A 15,100-nucleotide genomic window follows, 5' to 3' on the forward strand; every position below is an offset into this window, starting at 1 on the left:
ACTTTAAACATCTGAAAAACCTTTCTTCCTCACAAAAGTTTCTTTGTAGTGAAAGAAAAAGGTCTTTTAGATTATATAAATGTATAAAATTAATGTTTGACTGAATGCTTTCTCTATGGTATTCGCTGATGAACCTTTTAAGCATCTTTATTTTTAAAAGTGTGGTCTGATTATATATATATATTCCCAAACCTATCTATTAAATAAATTCAAGCAAAATCCTCCTATATTTTATTTTAAATCAGGCATAGTTATCTCTATTGTCAGTTCCAGATGGGACAGTGGGAACAGATGCGGTTTTGGGTTGTAAAATACTGATGAGGGTTGTAAGACTTTTGATAGGCAGAACATCCATATGGCAATAAATCAACACTTGATTCACTCTTTACTGATCAATCAAATTGCTCATAGCTCTTCAGTTCCTTTTCTCTTAAACCCGCTGTAAAACAACACACAAACCACTGAAAACTCATCTAAAACAAACATTATTCATTTGCAGAAAATGTTTATTTATTTATTTATTTATTCCACGACACTTACATTTTTATTTCTTTGGGTGTAAATATTTATTTAAGGTTTAAATTATATTTTAAAAGTCACTTCAGACATAAAATCATATATGCATTTATTAAACTATAATAATTTATACTCTACTTTTTCATAATATAATAAAATATATTATACTTCAATGTGAAGGCAATACAGTCACAAGTCATTTTACTCAAAACCTCACTTTTCATTTCAACCGCCACTACTATGTTCTTCCAATGTCTATGTGCAATACAATGACCTTGTCACTTTATTTATGTGAGGATTCTTGCTGATAGAAACACAGAAGCTACTGCTTATATTAAATGCATTGAACTTCACTGTTTTATATAAATTCTAAGTCAAAAAATATTTTCCACAAGCGAGAAACAGGGAAATAAACACGTTCTTTCCCCAGGATCTATCTCCTCATTAACGCAATAAACCACAGCTTTACGCATTCCCGATAATTGGCCAAAACCAATACAATTTAAATAGAGTGGAAAAACGTAATAAATAAATCAACACAAGATATTATCCAATGAAAATAATTATTACGTGTTTTTAAAAAGAAATACAAAATAGTTAAAGACTACATATATCAAATCATCAAAAACCCTTTAAATAGCCGACCTCCGACTCGCGCTGCAGTCATGAACCATGGCACAACCATAGGAAAAATTATAAAATAAAAATATGAAAATAAGACCCAAGTTAAGTTATTGTTTCTTTTAAAAACTTAATTACTAACGTGGACTCTAGTCAGAGAATTATTATAAACAATATATCATGCAGATGTATTAAGGGTAAAAATAAACCTCATAAATGCACAGCTTCTTTTAGGTACAATGCAAATTTATAATCAAACTCTTGCCAATACAAAAACAAAACACTCTACAAAATACAATACATTTCAAAATAAAAATAAATGTATTGTATTAGTGTGGCCATCACAATTTATAAAGACTTTAAACTGTAATCATGAAAATGTTATATGAAAGTCCAGTCACTACTTTGCAGCAGGCACGTATTTTTGACAAGATACATGATGCACATAGGTTCACATGACGCAACAAACATATATTTTGAAATGACTAGCAACACACATGACACTCCCAACACTTAGTTTGAATTCGCGTCCCTCGGAAGAGAAGTCACCGGCCGCCACTGAACAAGACACCCCTCCATTTTTATATCTACTCTCATCTGAGGGGGAAATGCCCACTTTTGCCCCCTCATGGCGCTGGGCCTGTATCTACTGTGTGTTATACTTTCACATACAAATATTTTTAATGTCCAAAGTGCAATATTTTTTTACATTTCACTTTTCTCAATCCATTGCTCATTGGCATTATTTTCTCTCAGTATGATGTTTGAGACAAATCTAAGAATTTTAACCAGGAAGCCTATCTGACATTGTTTCTCCATTATAATCAAATTGACTTCAGGATTCACACAGCGACTACACATCGGTGCCTTTCTTCGTGCAGAAAAGCGGTCATCGCCCGTCTCCCTTTGAAATGACTCATCCTTTCAACACTTCACACAGAAAACAACAAAGGCAGAACGTCTAAATACTCAATCCGCCGTGAGGAGTCTGTCAGAGAATCCACGCAAGCATTTAAAACAACATTCGGTTTTAGCTCATCATCTAAGTGAAGAAATCCTCAAGGACTCATTTCATGAAGGTCTCTCCTCAAATCTCTGAAGAAATCCTCTACAAAAAACACCACGTTCACAGGAATCGGTCATTAGATGGCCACTATTTGTATGTATTGGGCTGAGAATCAGTCTGCTTTTAGTTGAAGGACTACTTCAGTGAAAGGTAATGAATCGTTCATGCTGTATATAAACAGAGATAAATTCCCCGCTGTACTTGACATGTTTGTCTGAAGCCCAAGCTTCAGTTATTCCAAAAGCGGCACTGAACGACGACGGTCTGAAAGACCTGAAAGCCTCCATCTTTCCCTGGAGGATTCGGTGGGCACAAACGGTCACACAGCACCAAAGCCAGTTGGTCCCTTGGGAACGTTTGCTCACTTGTTTGCTGAACGGATGCATAAACGTACAAAGTTATTTTGGGACTGGGAAAAATAGTAAAACTACTATGTGGAACACACTTTATCTAGTATAACTGTAGTTAGTAAGTAACAGTTAACAGCTGAGAGTTAAGTTTAGGAGTTTGATGATAAGCATTGCTTTGATGGTAGCACTTAATTTTACAGTACATGTACTTACCTTGTACTTACAGACAAATGTGTGGTACTTACTTTTGAGTATCTACATAGTAATTAAATGGTATCATTACTGTACTAACCAGTGGTAAATACTTGGCAGATATTATGTAACTCAAGATAAGTACTGGGTAATACCAGATACATACATACGTACAGTGTAGGTATACTGTAACTAACAAGAAACACTCCTGTACTTACAAATGAATGTACAATATAGTATTTAGTACTTACAGGCAAGGGTGGGTCAATGACAGGTACTTATATTGTTCATATATGATAACTAACAAGAAACACTACTGTACTTACAAATGAATGTACAATATAGTATTTAGTACTTACAGGCAAGTGTGGGTCAATGACAGGTACTTATATTGTACATATATGATAACTTATTACAAACACTACTGTACTTACAAATGAATGTACAATATAGTATTTAGTACTTACAGGCAAGTGTGGGTCAATGACAGGTACTTATATTGTACATATATGATAACTTATTACAAACACTACTGTACTTACAAATGAATGTACAATATAGTATTTAGTACTTACAGGCAAGGGTGGGTCAATGACAGGTACTTATATTGTACATATATGATAACTTATTATAAACACTACTGAACTTACAAATGAATGTACAGTATAGTATTTAGTACTTACAGGCAAGGGTGGGTCAATGACAGGTACTTATATTGTACATGATAACTAATTACAAACACTACTGTACTTACAAATGAATGTACAATATAGTATTTAGTACTTACACGGACAAAGATACTGAGTACAAAAGGGCACAACAGTAATGTTTGTTATTAGTTATCACATACATATATTATTACACTGGTCTGTAAGTACTACACACTTACCATGTACATACTATTTGTAAGTACAGCAGTGCTAGTTATAAGTTATCATATATGTACACTATAAGTACCTGTCATTAACCCACACTTCCCTATAAGTACTAAATAATATATAGTAAATTCATTTGTAAGTACAGCAGTGTTAGTTATAAGTTATCATATATGTACACTATAAGTACCTGTCATGAACCCACACTTCCCTATAAGTACTAAATACTATATAGTGAATTCATTTGTAAGTACAGTAGTGTTTGTCATTAGTTACAGTATACATACACTATACTGTAAGGATGTATCTGGTATTACAAAGTACTTATCTGAAGTTACATAATAACTACCAAGTGTTTACCACTGGTAAGTACAGTAATGATACCATTTAATTACCATGTAGATACTCAAAAGAAAGTGACTCATTTGTGTGTAAGTACAACATATTAACCATATATGTAAGGTAAATACAGGTCCACCGCTTTGATTCACTTTTCCCTGGACATTTTCTCCTCATTTATGGATTTAAAAAAAACAATGCAACTTTTGTGGCCTTCACAGAGACTTGGATTTCTGTTATTCATTTTGGTTCCTCAAAGACCCTTTAAATCAAAAGTATGATGCAGGTTACTTCCAGACCACGACATGCAGCTTTGTCAAGCACGTTCATAAACAATGCACATCTCAAAGACAGCGTTAATACACAAAGAACATATTCACACTACTTGCTGTCAATTCATTTCATTTAATTTCTTTGAAACATCCTCAAATGTCACGTCCTGCCATCTCGATGTCTCCAGATAAAGCGACAAACATAAGCTCGAGTTCATATTCAACAGATGTCATACAAAACCATTTGACTAAATCAGTTAATCCGTTGGAGTTATGTATGATTTCTCATATAGCATTATGTCAGGATAAGTCGCAAGTCTTCAAAGATGAACAGAGATAAGTCTTTCTTTGACAGTTAGATACATTTTAATCCATATCAATGGTTTTAGTGTTGGGCTGTCATTTCTCTGAACCACTGAGGTGAATCTATAGCATTTAATAGAAAGTAGCCCAGTACAATAGAGTAAATACTAAATCACAGCGTGGTGATAGACGTGCGAGTGACAATCACAAGATACGCTTCACTGAAAACAGCCGATGGATTTCAAAGCCTCGTCATTTGCGATATGACATCATGACACTGCTTTATTACTTTTCTCAATACAACACAAATGCACTTAAAGGCGACGGTAAACATCACAGCTTGGAAAAGAGATTATGACTTGCATCACCACAGATTTTTCGTGGGTTATTTTAGGTATAAACAAGGTTTTACAGGTAATTATTTAATGTACTTTACTCATCCGTGTGAACTATTAAACCTGTAGAGCACGCGTCAGATCAATCCTTCAATAATCCGGGCCAGTGCTTAAAAACATGTCTTATGCTGATGCAACGGGGTGAAAGAGATATTAAATACATCTTTTGCCTCTGAATGAGCTTCCATTCCTCCGCTGCTCCTCTTCAAATAATGTTTATTAATTTCTTCTACCTTTCCAAGCATCTGCGCTCACTTTAAATGATGAATTCCTTCGTCATTTTTTAATGTAATGCATGTGTATGTGTGAAGCGTCGGTATGGCGGAGTTTACATCGCTGGGTGTGTTGTGAGAGCTCGAGACGCTGCTGTAGACTACCACCACTTTCACCCCATCACTAAATTAGGTTAAACCTTTGATTTATGTGCAGATTATGAGGTGTAAAATACATTATTTCCCCATGAAGAGCAATGAGGAAATCCATCAAGGAGGATCAGGCAGAGTTTTCCTGAGATTTACTGTATCGGATTTCTTTGTTGTGACGCAGGGGCCGGCTGGAGCAATTTTAAAACTCGGAAAAGTCTGCAAGTCTTGTTTATGGTCTTTCTGATATTAGAAACAGTTCACAAGAGAAAAAAAAATTAATGCATAGAGATCTGATTTAATGCATCTTTTTTGCATGAACAGAATGATAAGAATATTTTTCAGTAATGACGGTTACTGTAGCTCAGTTGGAAGTCATTGCGTTTGCAACATAATGGTTATAAGTTCGATTTCCAATGAACACACACACTGATCAAATGTATTGGATTGAATGCATTGCAAGTCACTTTAGATAAAAGCATCTGCCAAATGCAGAAATGATCATAATGTTGCAATGCAAGTTTCATTTTTCTAATGCAAAACTTTTTTTTTCTTAAAGACCTGGATCTGTTCTTGACATGTATCCTGTGCTTTAAACAGACTTCAAAGTAATTTCATTGAAACCGGTTTGAGCTCTGTGTTGATGTACAGTCTCTGTAGTCTACAGCATAAATGTATGAGTCTCCTACGGCAGTGAAGTTTTGCTTTGCTCTCCATCATCCAGATGCTGAGGTGCATCTGGTCAGCGTGACAGAAATAACCCCATGGCTGGAGAAGTAGATTGTCACAGCCATAAAGTTCAACACGGAGATCCTTCAATGTGTGCTGTGGGCCACTTCATTTTGGAATATGCCGAAGTGTCATCTATCGTCTTATGTTCTCTCTCTATCTCTCTCTCTCTCTGGCCTTTCTCTGGTCATGAAATGCAGCATCAAGTGGCTCTTTCTTTATACTGTCATGCACTTGGTCTTCACCTCTTATTTCAGCTTCTTCTACAGCTGCCAGAGAGCAAATTACATGGACTGACATATTGTTTTGTTTTGAGGTCGGAAACAGCGATGCAGAATGCATTTAACAAGACACATACAAAATAATGTGCGGAATTTCTATGCATTTTAGGAACAAATCAGCCCTCATGCTATCTCAGATGGATATGGCGTCCTTTTATCAATGAATCAGTAATAATGTTTTTTTAAATGCTTACATGGAAGCCAGCATGGTGAAGAAGCACACACATTCATTATTAAAATAATCGATACACTGCAAAACAAAAATGACTTTCTTTCTTTGTATTTTTGTCTTGTTTACAGTACAAATACATTTTTTTTTTTAAATCAAGATGCATTTTCTTGATAACCTTAGAAAATAAGTCTAGTTTTTAGACAAAAAAAGATAAAATTTAAGTGAATTTGTGCTTAAAACAAGACAAAGAAAATGTGCCATGATTTTTTCATGAATTAAGTGTTTAAAAAAATACTATCTTTTTTACCCCATTGGCAGATTTTTTTAAAGCACAAATTCATTTAAATTTTATATTTTTTTGTCTAGAAACTAGTATAATTTTCTTATGTCATGTTGCTCATCAAGAAAAAGCATCTTAATTTAAGAATATTTAGATAGTTTTACTGAAAACAAGACAAAAAAACTACATAAGAAAGTATTTTAAGTTTTAAGTGTACACTGCAAAGAATTATTTTTAAGAAAAAATATTTTTTTAAGAAAAAATATTTCTTAAAATATTTAAGAAAAAATATTTATATATTTAATATATTTTATATATTAAATATATAAAATACGTTTTCAGTAAAAATATCTAAAAATTCTTAAATAAAGATGCTTTTTTCTTTATGAGCAAAACGACCCAAGAAAATAAGTCTAGTTTTTAGACCAAAAATATCATTGGGGTAAGCAAAAAAATCTTGAACATTTTTCTTTAATACTAAATTCAAAAAAAATTCAAGAAAAATTTGCTTAACCCAATGGCAGTTTTTTTGCTTGTTTTATGTACAAAATCGCTTAAATTTTTGGTCTAAAAACTAGACTTTTTTTCTTGGGTCGTTTTGCTCATCAAGGAAAAGCATCTTAATTTAAGAATTATTAGATTTTTTACTGAATTTTTTTATAAAAAATTGTAACTAATATTTTTTTTTTTCTTAAAAATCATTTTTTACAGTGTACTGTACATTTGTTAGTGAAAACAATTAATATTTCGAGTTTTTTTAGGCTTTAAAAGATACCTAATCCTAAAACAACATGTCTATTGCTGGTATAAGAGACAATCCCAGAATGCACTGCACCAAATTATAAATAAATAATAATAAATAGATCTAAGACAGAGTGTAATAAATATACCTGGTCATCTGGTGTCTAACTTCCTAAGCGCATTGACTAGTTAAAAACTTTAACTTCATTTAATCGTATTCTTTTAGCCACAAATCGGTTCAAATTAGTTTGGATAACTACTGAGGTCAAACAGAGCACAAGTGCTAGCAGACGTTAGTGTGTTTAACAAGAATCGTCTTTATAAGTTTGGCCTTTTGAACCCCTAACTATCAGCAAACAGAAGCACCAAACTGCCTGTATTGATTCACAGATCCCTGTTCCTCCATGTGCACTGCTGCAAACATGAATACAGCTCTGTAAACACGGACAGAGAGGTACTTCTACCAGTCAAACTGTACTGAATGCTCACATATCCTTAAATATGAATACAGATCCATGTCTAAATAAAATGTATTAATTTATGTTGAGAGAAGAGCATGTAGAGGTGTTAGATATACAGTCAAAGGGTGGCTGACAAATGTAACATACTTTTTTATTATACTGTATAACATATTATATAATTATTATAAAATAATGGTTCTTTACAGCTATAGAAAAACCAAAGAGTAGTTGTTTTACCTTTTGATAATCTGATCTTCAGATTTTAAAGGATCTTTATGAAAGCATTTAGCCAAAAATGGTTCTTCTATGGCATCGTGAAGCACCTATATTTTTAAGAGTGTACATTTATATAATTTACTTATCTACATTTGTGTTATTTCATCATTTATTGGCTTTACTATTATTCTAAAATTTGACAAAATATGAATTATAATAAGAAGGTACAAACGTGTGAAATATTTGCTTCTGAAATAAATGCAGTATCTGCAGTTGTAGTTTAAAGGTGCAAACTCAATCACCATTTAATGTCACCTTCTTCATTCATGCAAAACATTGCACAGTACCGTTCACAGTACCACATGAGCTTTCCAGAGGAAAACTTTATTGCTCTTTCATATCTTAGGAGATTTTATATGAATCACAGATTACAATAACATAGTCTGAATTTAGTCTCAGATTTTTCTCCTAAAATTGCTTAGGAGAAATAAACATAAAACAAACATGAAAACGGTTGAAGAGTATGAATCAGTAACATTAAAGTAGAATGCATTAGTAAAATTAAATGGATTTGGGTAAATTAAATGAGAAATGTTAGAGTTCATATAAAAATCTTCAATAATATTGACTTTTGATTGCAGACGTGGCAAATCTGAGCTGAGTTTATTTATATCTCCACTAAAACTCAAATGGAGACAATTGTGAGAAATATCTGAGATGCAGGAGACTTATTTTATCTCACTGATGTCTAAGGATAATTACTGGGATATGAAATAATTAAAATAATTGAAAAATGATTTTTTTATTTCTTATGGGTACAGGGGCGCCACAGCGTTCTGAAGTCTCAGCAACTTTCTTTTCATACTGCAGATCTTCTCTTTTGGGAATTGAACCCACAACCTTTTGGATCGCTGACCCAGATCCTTAACCACTACATTATCTGATACATCTTACATTCATTTACTCATCAAAGATACAAACAGACCAAAATCAATATTAAATTTCCCATACAATAAGACACACGTGCCGATTCCGGCTTTTCTCCACAGCGATGATGTGCAATACACTAATACTACAGTAAAGTACTGTAAGAAATCCTAATGCATTTTCCCCATGTGTGACACATAATACCGTTTTATGATTTTATCAACATATCTTTCATAAGACACAAAGTGAAAGAGTGATTTAACTTGCAGACAGAAGGCTGTACGAAGCATCATATGATGCAAAGATGTCCTACTGTAGCAAGCAATTTTGCATTTAAAAGACATCTAATAGCCGTTCAGACACAGCCCAGACGTCTAGGCTAAAACAAGGCAAAATTTGGGCTGTCAGTGATAATTTAATAGACGTTTAACCACAGTCCAAAAATAAATGACAAATAAATCATTAAATAAAATGAAACCAAACATCTTTTAATCCCTGTTGACTTTGCTTACATGATGAGATATCCGACATCTTACAATTTTTTTTGTAAAAACAAGGTTTATTTTGGCTAGAAGTGGGGTACTCATAGCCATACTTTATCCGGCCTATAGTTAACCTAGACGCTGAAATGACGACCATTGATTGCTGGACAAGTCTGTGAAATAATGTGTTACCCACTGAATTCTGCAATGCTGGGATTCAGGCCGTCTCTTTCCTTGGCCTTCCACATGGAGTTAAAAGGAGATTTGACAGTCATGTTCAGAAATTATTGTTTCCTTAACAGGGAAGTTAAAGATTTGCTTTGGGACTTTTTTACTGTCATACTTTAAGATTTACTAATATTTTTCTGCCTTCAGAGCATTGCTGTTATGATGTAACCTTTATGCAGAAATGTAAGTGTTAACGTTTGATTCATTTTTAACTTCGTTGTGTTCTGCAATAGTTTAAAAAATATATTTGAAGTTTCTGCATGGATCTGCATTTATATTCACTGTACTCTCAGATTGTTTAGAATTAGAAGCAGAAATATATTACAATATAAAATAAAAAATTTATTTAAAACTAACATGTGTAATATAAGTTTGTCATTAACTGTCCGAACTACTAAGTCACAGCTTATTTTAAGATAAATTTGCATACCAAACCAACTATAGACTTTGGTTTCACGTTTGATTTAATCCCAACACATTCATTTAAATTTGTACGTTTTTTAAGGTGGCTAATTCAGATTAATCCAACCAACCACATTTGTAAATTTTTGTATAATTTGCTTTCACCACTGTGACATTGGGGTTAGGGTGGAGTTTCATTAATGGTTTTTAATAATAAAAAAAAATAAAAACAAAAAAAAGTAAAAACAACTTGGTTTTGCAAGTCAATTCAGCCTACAGTTTTATGTTTTGACCTGTGAAGAGTTGCCCTAACTTATAAAAACAAGTTGAAATTGTTTAACTTATTTTTTTTTAAGTTAAACTAGAACAAAAAAATATATGATGATGAATTTTTTTACAGTGCATGTTTTTGTACGATTTGCTTCCTACGGATTTATACAAATAGCCAACTCGTAAAATATGTACAAATTCATATGAGATCAGATTGGAAATTTAGTCTGATTAAATTTCAGATGCATAAAAAACAACAAAAAGAAAACAATAAATGCATGCTTAAACATAATGTTTCCCATAAAGTTCATTTTTAAAGTATTTCGTCATCATATCATTCAGATGAAAACATTTGACTTGAAAACATGAGAAATGTGTCAATTATGTAGTTTCAAGTTAACATCAGCAAACGATGCTATGAAAGTTTGTAAAAGCATCTGCCTAAAATCACATGTTTGTAATAGACTTCTCAAGATCCACTGATAAAAATTCAAATGGTGCTTTGGATTAAGAGGCAATCTAGAAAATTACACAGTGAAGTAATGGATGGAAATGGACTTACGGTTTAAATCTGAAAAGAAAACAAGGTATTTTTAGTTTTGGCTCTGAGAAATGTGTCTTCAGCGTGTGTTTGTCTCTGAGCAAGTCAGATGTGAAATTAATTTGGTCTATTTGCATTTCTTTCAGAATGATATACACAAAAATATTATAATTAAACAATATAAAAAGTTGTATGTGATTCAATGATCATTTGTGATATTGTGCACCTGCTAGTGAAACACTTCTTATCGGATGCCTATAAAGCATAAACCCTGTTGTCCTGTTCATAATTTCATAATCACTCCATTCAGGTCTCATTCAGTCTGGTAAAAATAAAGCCACAAAACTGGCAATATGATTCAGCAATGTATTCATGGCCGCACAGAAACATCACAGAAATTTGAACTCAAACACTTGTACAAAAGCTGTTTTTAGGCCAGGGGAAAATGCTTTTCAAAACACAGCTTAAAGAAACAATTCAGCAAAACACCAATGTGGGATTAAAAAACATGAAGTTATTCTGAATTTGAAAACAAGCATTTGCGAGTCTCGCAGATCGAGAGCGCCAGTGTTTCGTGTTTTCTTTTCTACTTGCAATTTGTTACAAATTTCTGCCGAGATGTTTTCGAATGTGTTAGGTTTTAAATTAAAGGTGAATTTGACAGGTTTATTTCTCTTATATCTTGTTGACCTCTTGTTTGGCTTGTCTAGAGTATTTTTATCCCTCTCTCCCTCCCTCACCTCAGCGGACTTTACGCTGTATTGAACAGTTTGTGACAGAGAGCGGAGAGGCAGAAATCGCACGCAAACCCTGTGTTCACTTAGTGTGTCTGAGCGTAACATCCGTGTCAAACTGTGACTCCGCTCCGCACGCAAACCCTCTCTGATGTCTGAAGCACTGAGATGAAAACATGTCATGACTGAAGTGTAAGGGAAGGTCAAGAGGTCACGACTGTTTTCCATCCTCATAGTAAACGTGCATGATACTGTATAATAATATGTATATATGAGATATATATGAAAATATAAATGTAAATAAAATAAATCATCTGTGAAGGATCCCAATACTTCAGAATCGCTGTTTGCAAATAGAGCTCCTCCAGATCTCACCATGATAACAATATACATATACATACGTTCGTATACTGATATGTAGGGCATAAATGTGTTTATGTGTTCGTGTATTGCTAAGAGCATTGCATTTGCAGCGCAAAAGGTCATGAGTTTGAACCCATGGATCACAAGTACTGATAAAAATGTATGTAACGCACTGTAAGTCGCTTTGGATAAAAGTGTCTGCCAAATGCATGAATAAAAAATGATTGTGTAAAATTTATTTGTAAATGTGCTAATTTATTTTATACCATTTAAAAAATAAAAAAAAAATAAAATAAAACGGTTTATTTGTAAACGTAGCAACTTTTTTAAAGGAAGCTAATTTGATCAATTTAAGCTCATTAAAATTCATATAAAATGTGTTATTCATGCACATAAGGTTGTGTACAGTATGTTTAGATACTGGATTTATTGACAGCATCTTAACCCTTTAGACTGCATATGTTTAGGTTAACAATATATTAAATTAATGGATTTCAAAGGTTTCTTTTATTTTGTTTATAATAAAGGAATTAATTATGTAAATATGCATTGGGATTGACTAAAGATAGTGTCAATATGTTTTTATTGTATGGTTCAGTGTCTGTTTAATGTACATATTTACCTTCCTTTCAATACCAGGCAATATGAATGAGATCATATTAATAACATATTTCATATACTGACATAAATAGTAGTTTAGCATAATTTACTACTACTTGTTAAAGTTTTTAATGTAAGTTAGTAAATCTGTCAATTTAATATAAGACCGATAGCGTGGGAGTCCCCGGGTTGGGAAAAGTAAACAAGCACTGATTTAAACAAATAAAACAATGATTTAAATAAATATTTAGTCATAAATATCAGACCTTTAGCCAACTCTTGCTGATATACAAGCCAACTTTAAAATATAGCATTGCAGGGTACTTTCTGTAAAATGATGGACATCAGAAATCCTATACATTCTCCTCATGTCTATGTTATTGATTCACAAGGCTGTACATTATTATGAAAAGACAATTGTCTAGTACAAAGACATGAGGTGTTTAATATTCACACCAACAATCCAAGGACCAAAAAGCGCAAAATTTCCTCTGAAATGCTTTGCAATAAGTTTCATTAAGAACAATACTTTATAAAACATATACAATATGTATTCAATTATATAACACTTCAAAGATCAGTTGTTTTAGTATTCATGCAAACACACCGATATTGAATTTACAAATGAAGAAAGTTTGATGTTATGAAAAGACACCGGGGGCTCCATATAGCCCACAATAGTTTAAAGTGATTAAATCTGTGAATGTCTTATTCCTGCCACATTTCGCTTTTTGGCAAGCTCACAAAATTTGATTAACTGAAATATACAGATTTAATATATGATGGCACAAATGTATGTCTATGTTATCATATTATTATGGGAAAGTCTCATTTAATACACAGTGACAGATTAATCAGTCTATTCCCTATATCTCAGTCACACACATGCATGCACGCACACACGCAGCCAAACTGAGATGCAAGACCTTTCCATAAGTTTCTCCAAAGGTACACTGACATGTCCACAAGCACTCTCAAGTAAGTTTTCTGATCTAATAGAGATTTAAAGGTATAGACGTATTGCCCTGTGTAGTGTCAACTATAGTCAAGACAGCAAAGACTCCCATCATTATAATGCACATACCTTCATTGCTGGACGTTCCTCTGGAGCCCAGGACCTGCATGGATATAGTCCACACTAACAGGGGCAGCAGCCCCGGGTCCGATGCCATCGTGTAAATGTGGAGCCAGCGCTGGAGGAGAATCTCTCTCTCCCTCTGTCTCTCTCTCTCCCTCTCCCTCACTCGCTCGCTCTCTCACGCTCTCTGCCAGTGTAGAAGCGGAGCGGTAGTCGTCTCTATCAGGAACTGCTTTCAAAACTGCCTGCCTGCACTCGGGCACATGTAACACCACCAGGCGCAGAGTGGGGGCGTGTTCACTGCTGCCTGTCAGAGAGAGCAACCAATCATGAGGCAGGGTTTGGATTATGCATGATGCTCATTTTGCATGCAGCACACTTCTCATCTTGGCCACATTCTTGTACATGATGAATGTTGTTATTGACATTTTGTACCTAAGATTTTGTTTAAAGATAATAAGTCAATTATTATTGGTTCAGGGTAATATTGTGGCTTTAATAGAAAATGTGTTGTTGGAAAAGTTCATGCAAAATAACAAAACTCAAACTCATGTTATTGTATTCAAAACCTGACTGACTTTCTTCCCTCTATGTAACATAAAAGCAGATGTTAGACTGAATGTTAGGTACTGACGTCTTTTATTTGCTTTCATTGCATCTTTAATTCAAGCAATAAAAGTGAATGCCAGAAACACTGAGGCCTTTGCTCAACAATATTTTCTTACCAAATGATGCTACTGCACATTTACAGTACAGTATAGCATTTTACAGGAATCCTTTAAATCTCAAATCTGTAAAACATATTATACTGTGGATCAAGTTTTATCAAATAGAGTTCCTCACATAACAAATAAAAGCAGAAATGAGTTCAATTTCATATCAGTGCCTTATTATTTATGAACAGAAAGGCACCTCAGACGCTATCGTCTGATAGATTTTCTAAATAAAAGCTTCAGGCAGAGATAAAATAATGTTTGCATATCGAGTTGTAGCCCATCTGTACTGAGAGTGTTGCTTGTGGCGATATCTCATTCAATATCTGATAAACTGGAGTCAGTATTTGCGTTTTTGATATTGATGCAACTTAATCTATAAGAAATCTCTTTCTTTGCTGGTGTCGTTTTTTAAAAAAAAAGCCATTATTGTGTTTTACATGCAAATTTTGCTGAAAATCTCAAGCCTTCAAACTGGAAAATATTTTTCCACGTTATGCAAAACGTGCTGTATGTTTATGCACACAATTTTTAGGAATGTTTGAGATTATAAATGTAGAGGAAATTTTTTTATTTTGGGGTGAACCTAGC

The 15,100-nt window shown here is 33.5% G+C and overlaps 1 protein-coding gene across 1 annotated transcript in view; it reads right to left on the reverse strand.

The window, feature by feature from the left end:
- epha8 (eph receptor A8) overlaps positions 1-14,045 on the reverse strand; it is a 94,427-nt gene extending 80,382 nt beyond the window's left edge. The window contains exon 1 of the mRNA XM_065259179.2: positions 13,803-14,045. Coding sequence (XP_065115251.1) covers positions 13,803-13,890 — 88 coding nt within the window. The 5' untranslated portion in view covers positions 13,891-14,045. The remainder of the gene's footprint in view (positions 1-13,802) is intronic.
- Positions 14,046-15,100: the final 1,055 nt, after the last annotated feature.

Source organism: Paramisgurnus dabryanus, chromosome 14 (assembly GCF_030506205.2).
Source record: "Paramisgurnus dabryanus chromosome 14, PD_genome_1.1, whole genome shotgun sequence".
Classification (NCBI taxonomy): domain Eukaryota; kingdom Metazoa; phylum Chordata; class Actinopteri; order Cypriniformes; family Cobitidae; genus Paramisgurnus; species Paramisgurnus dabryanus.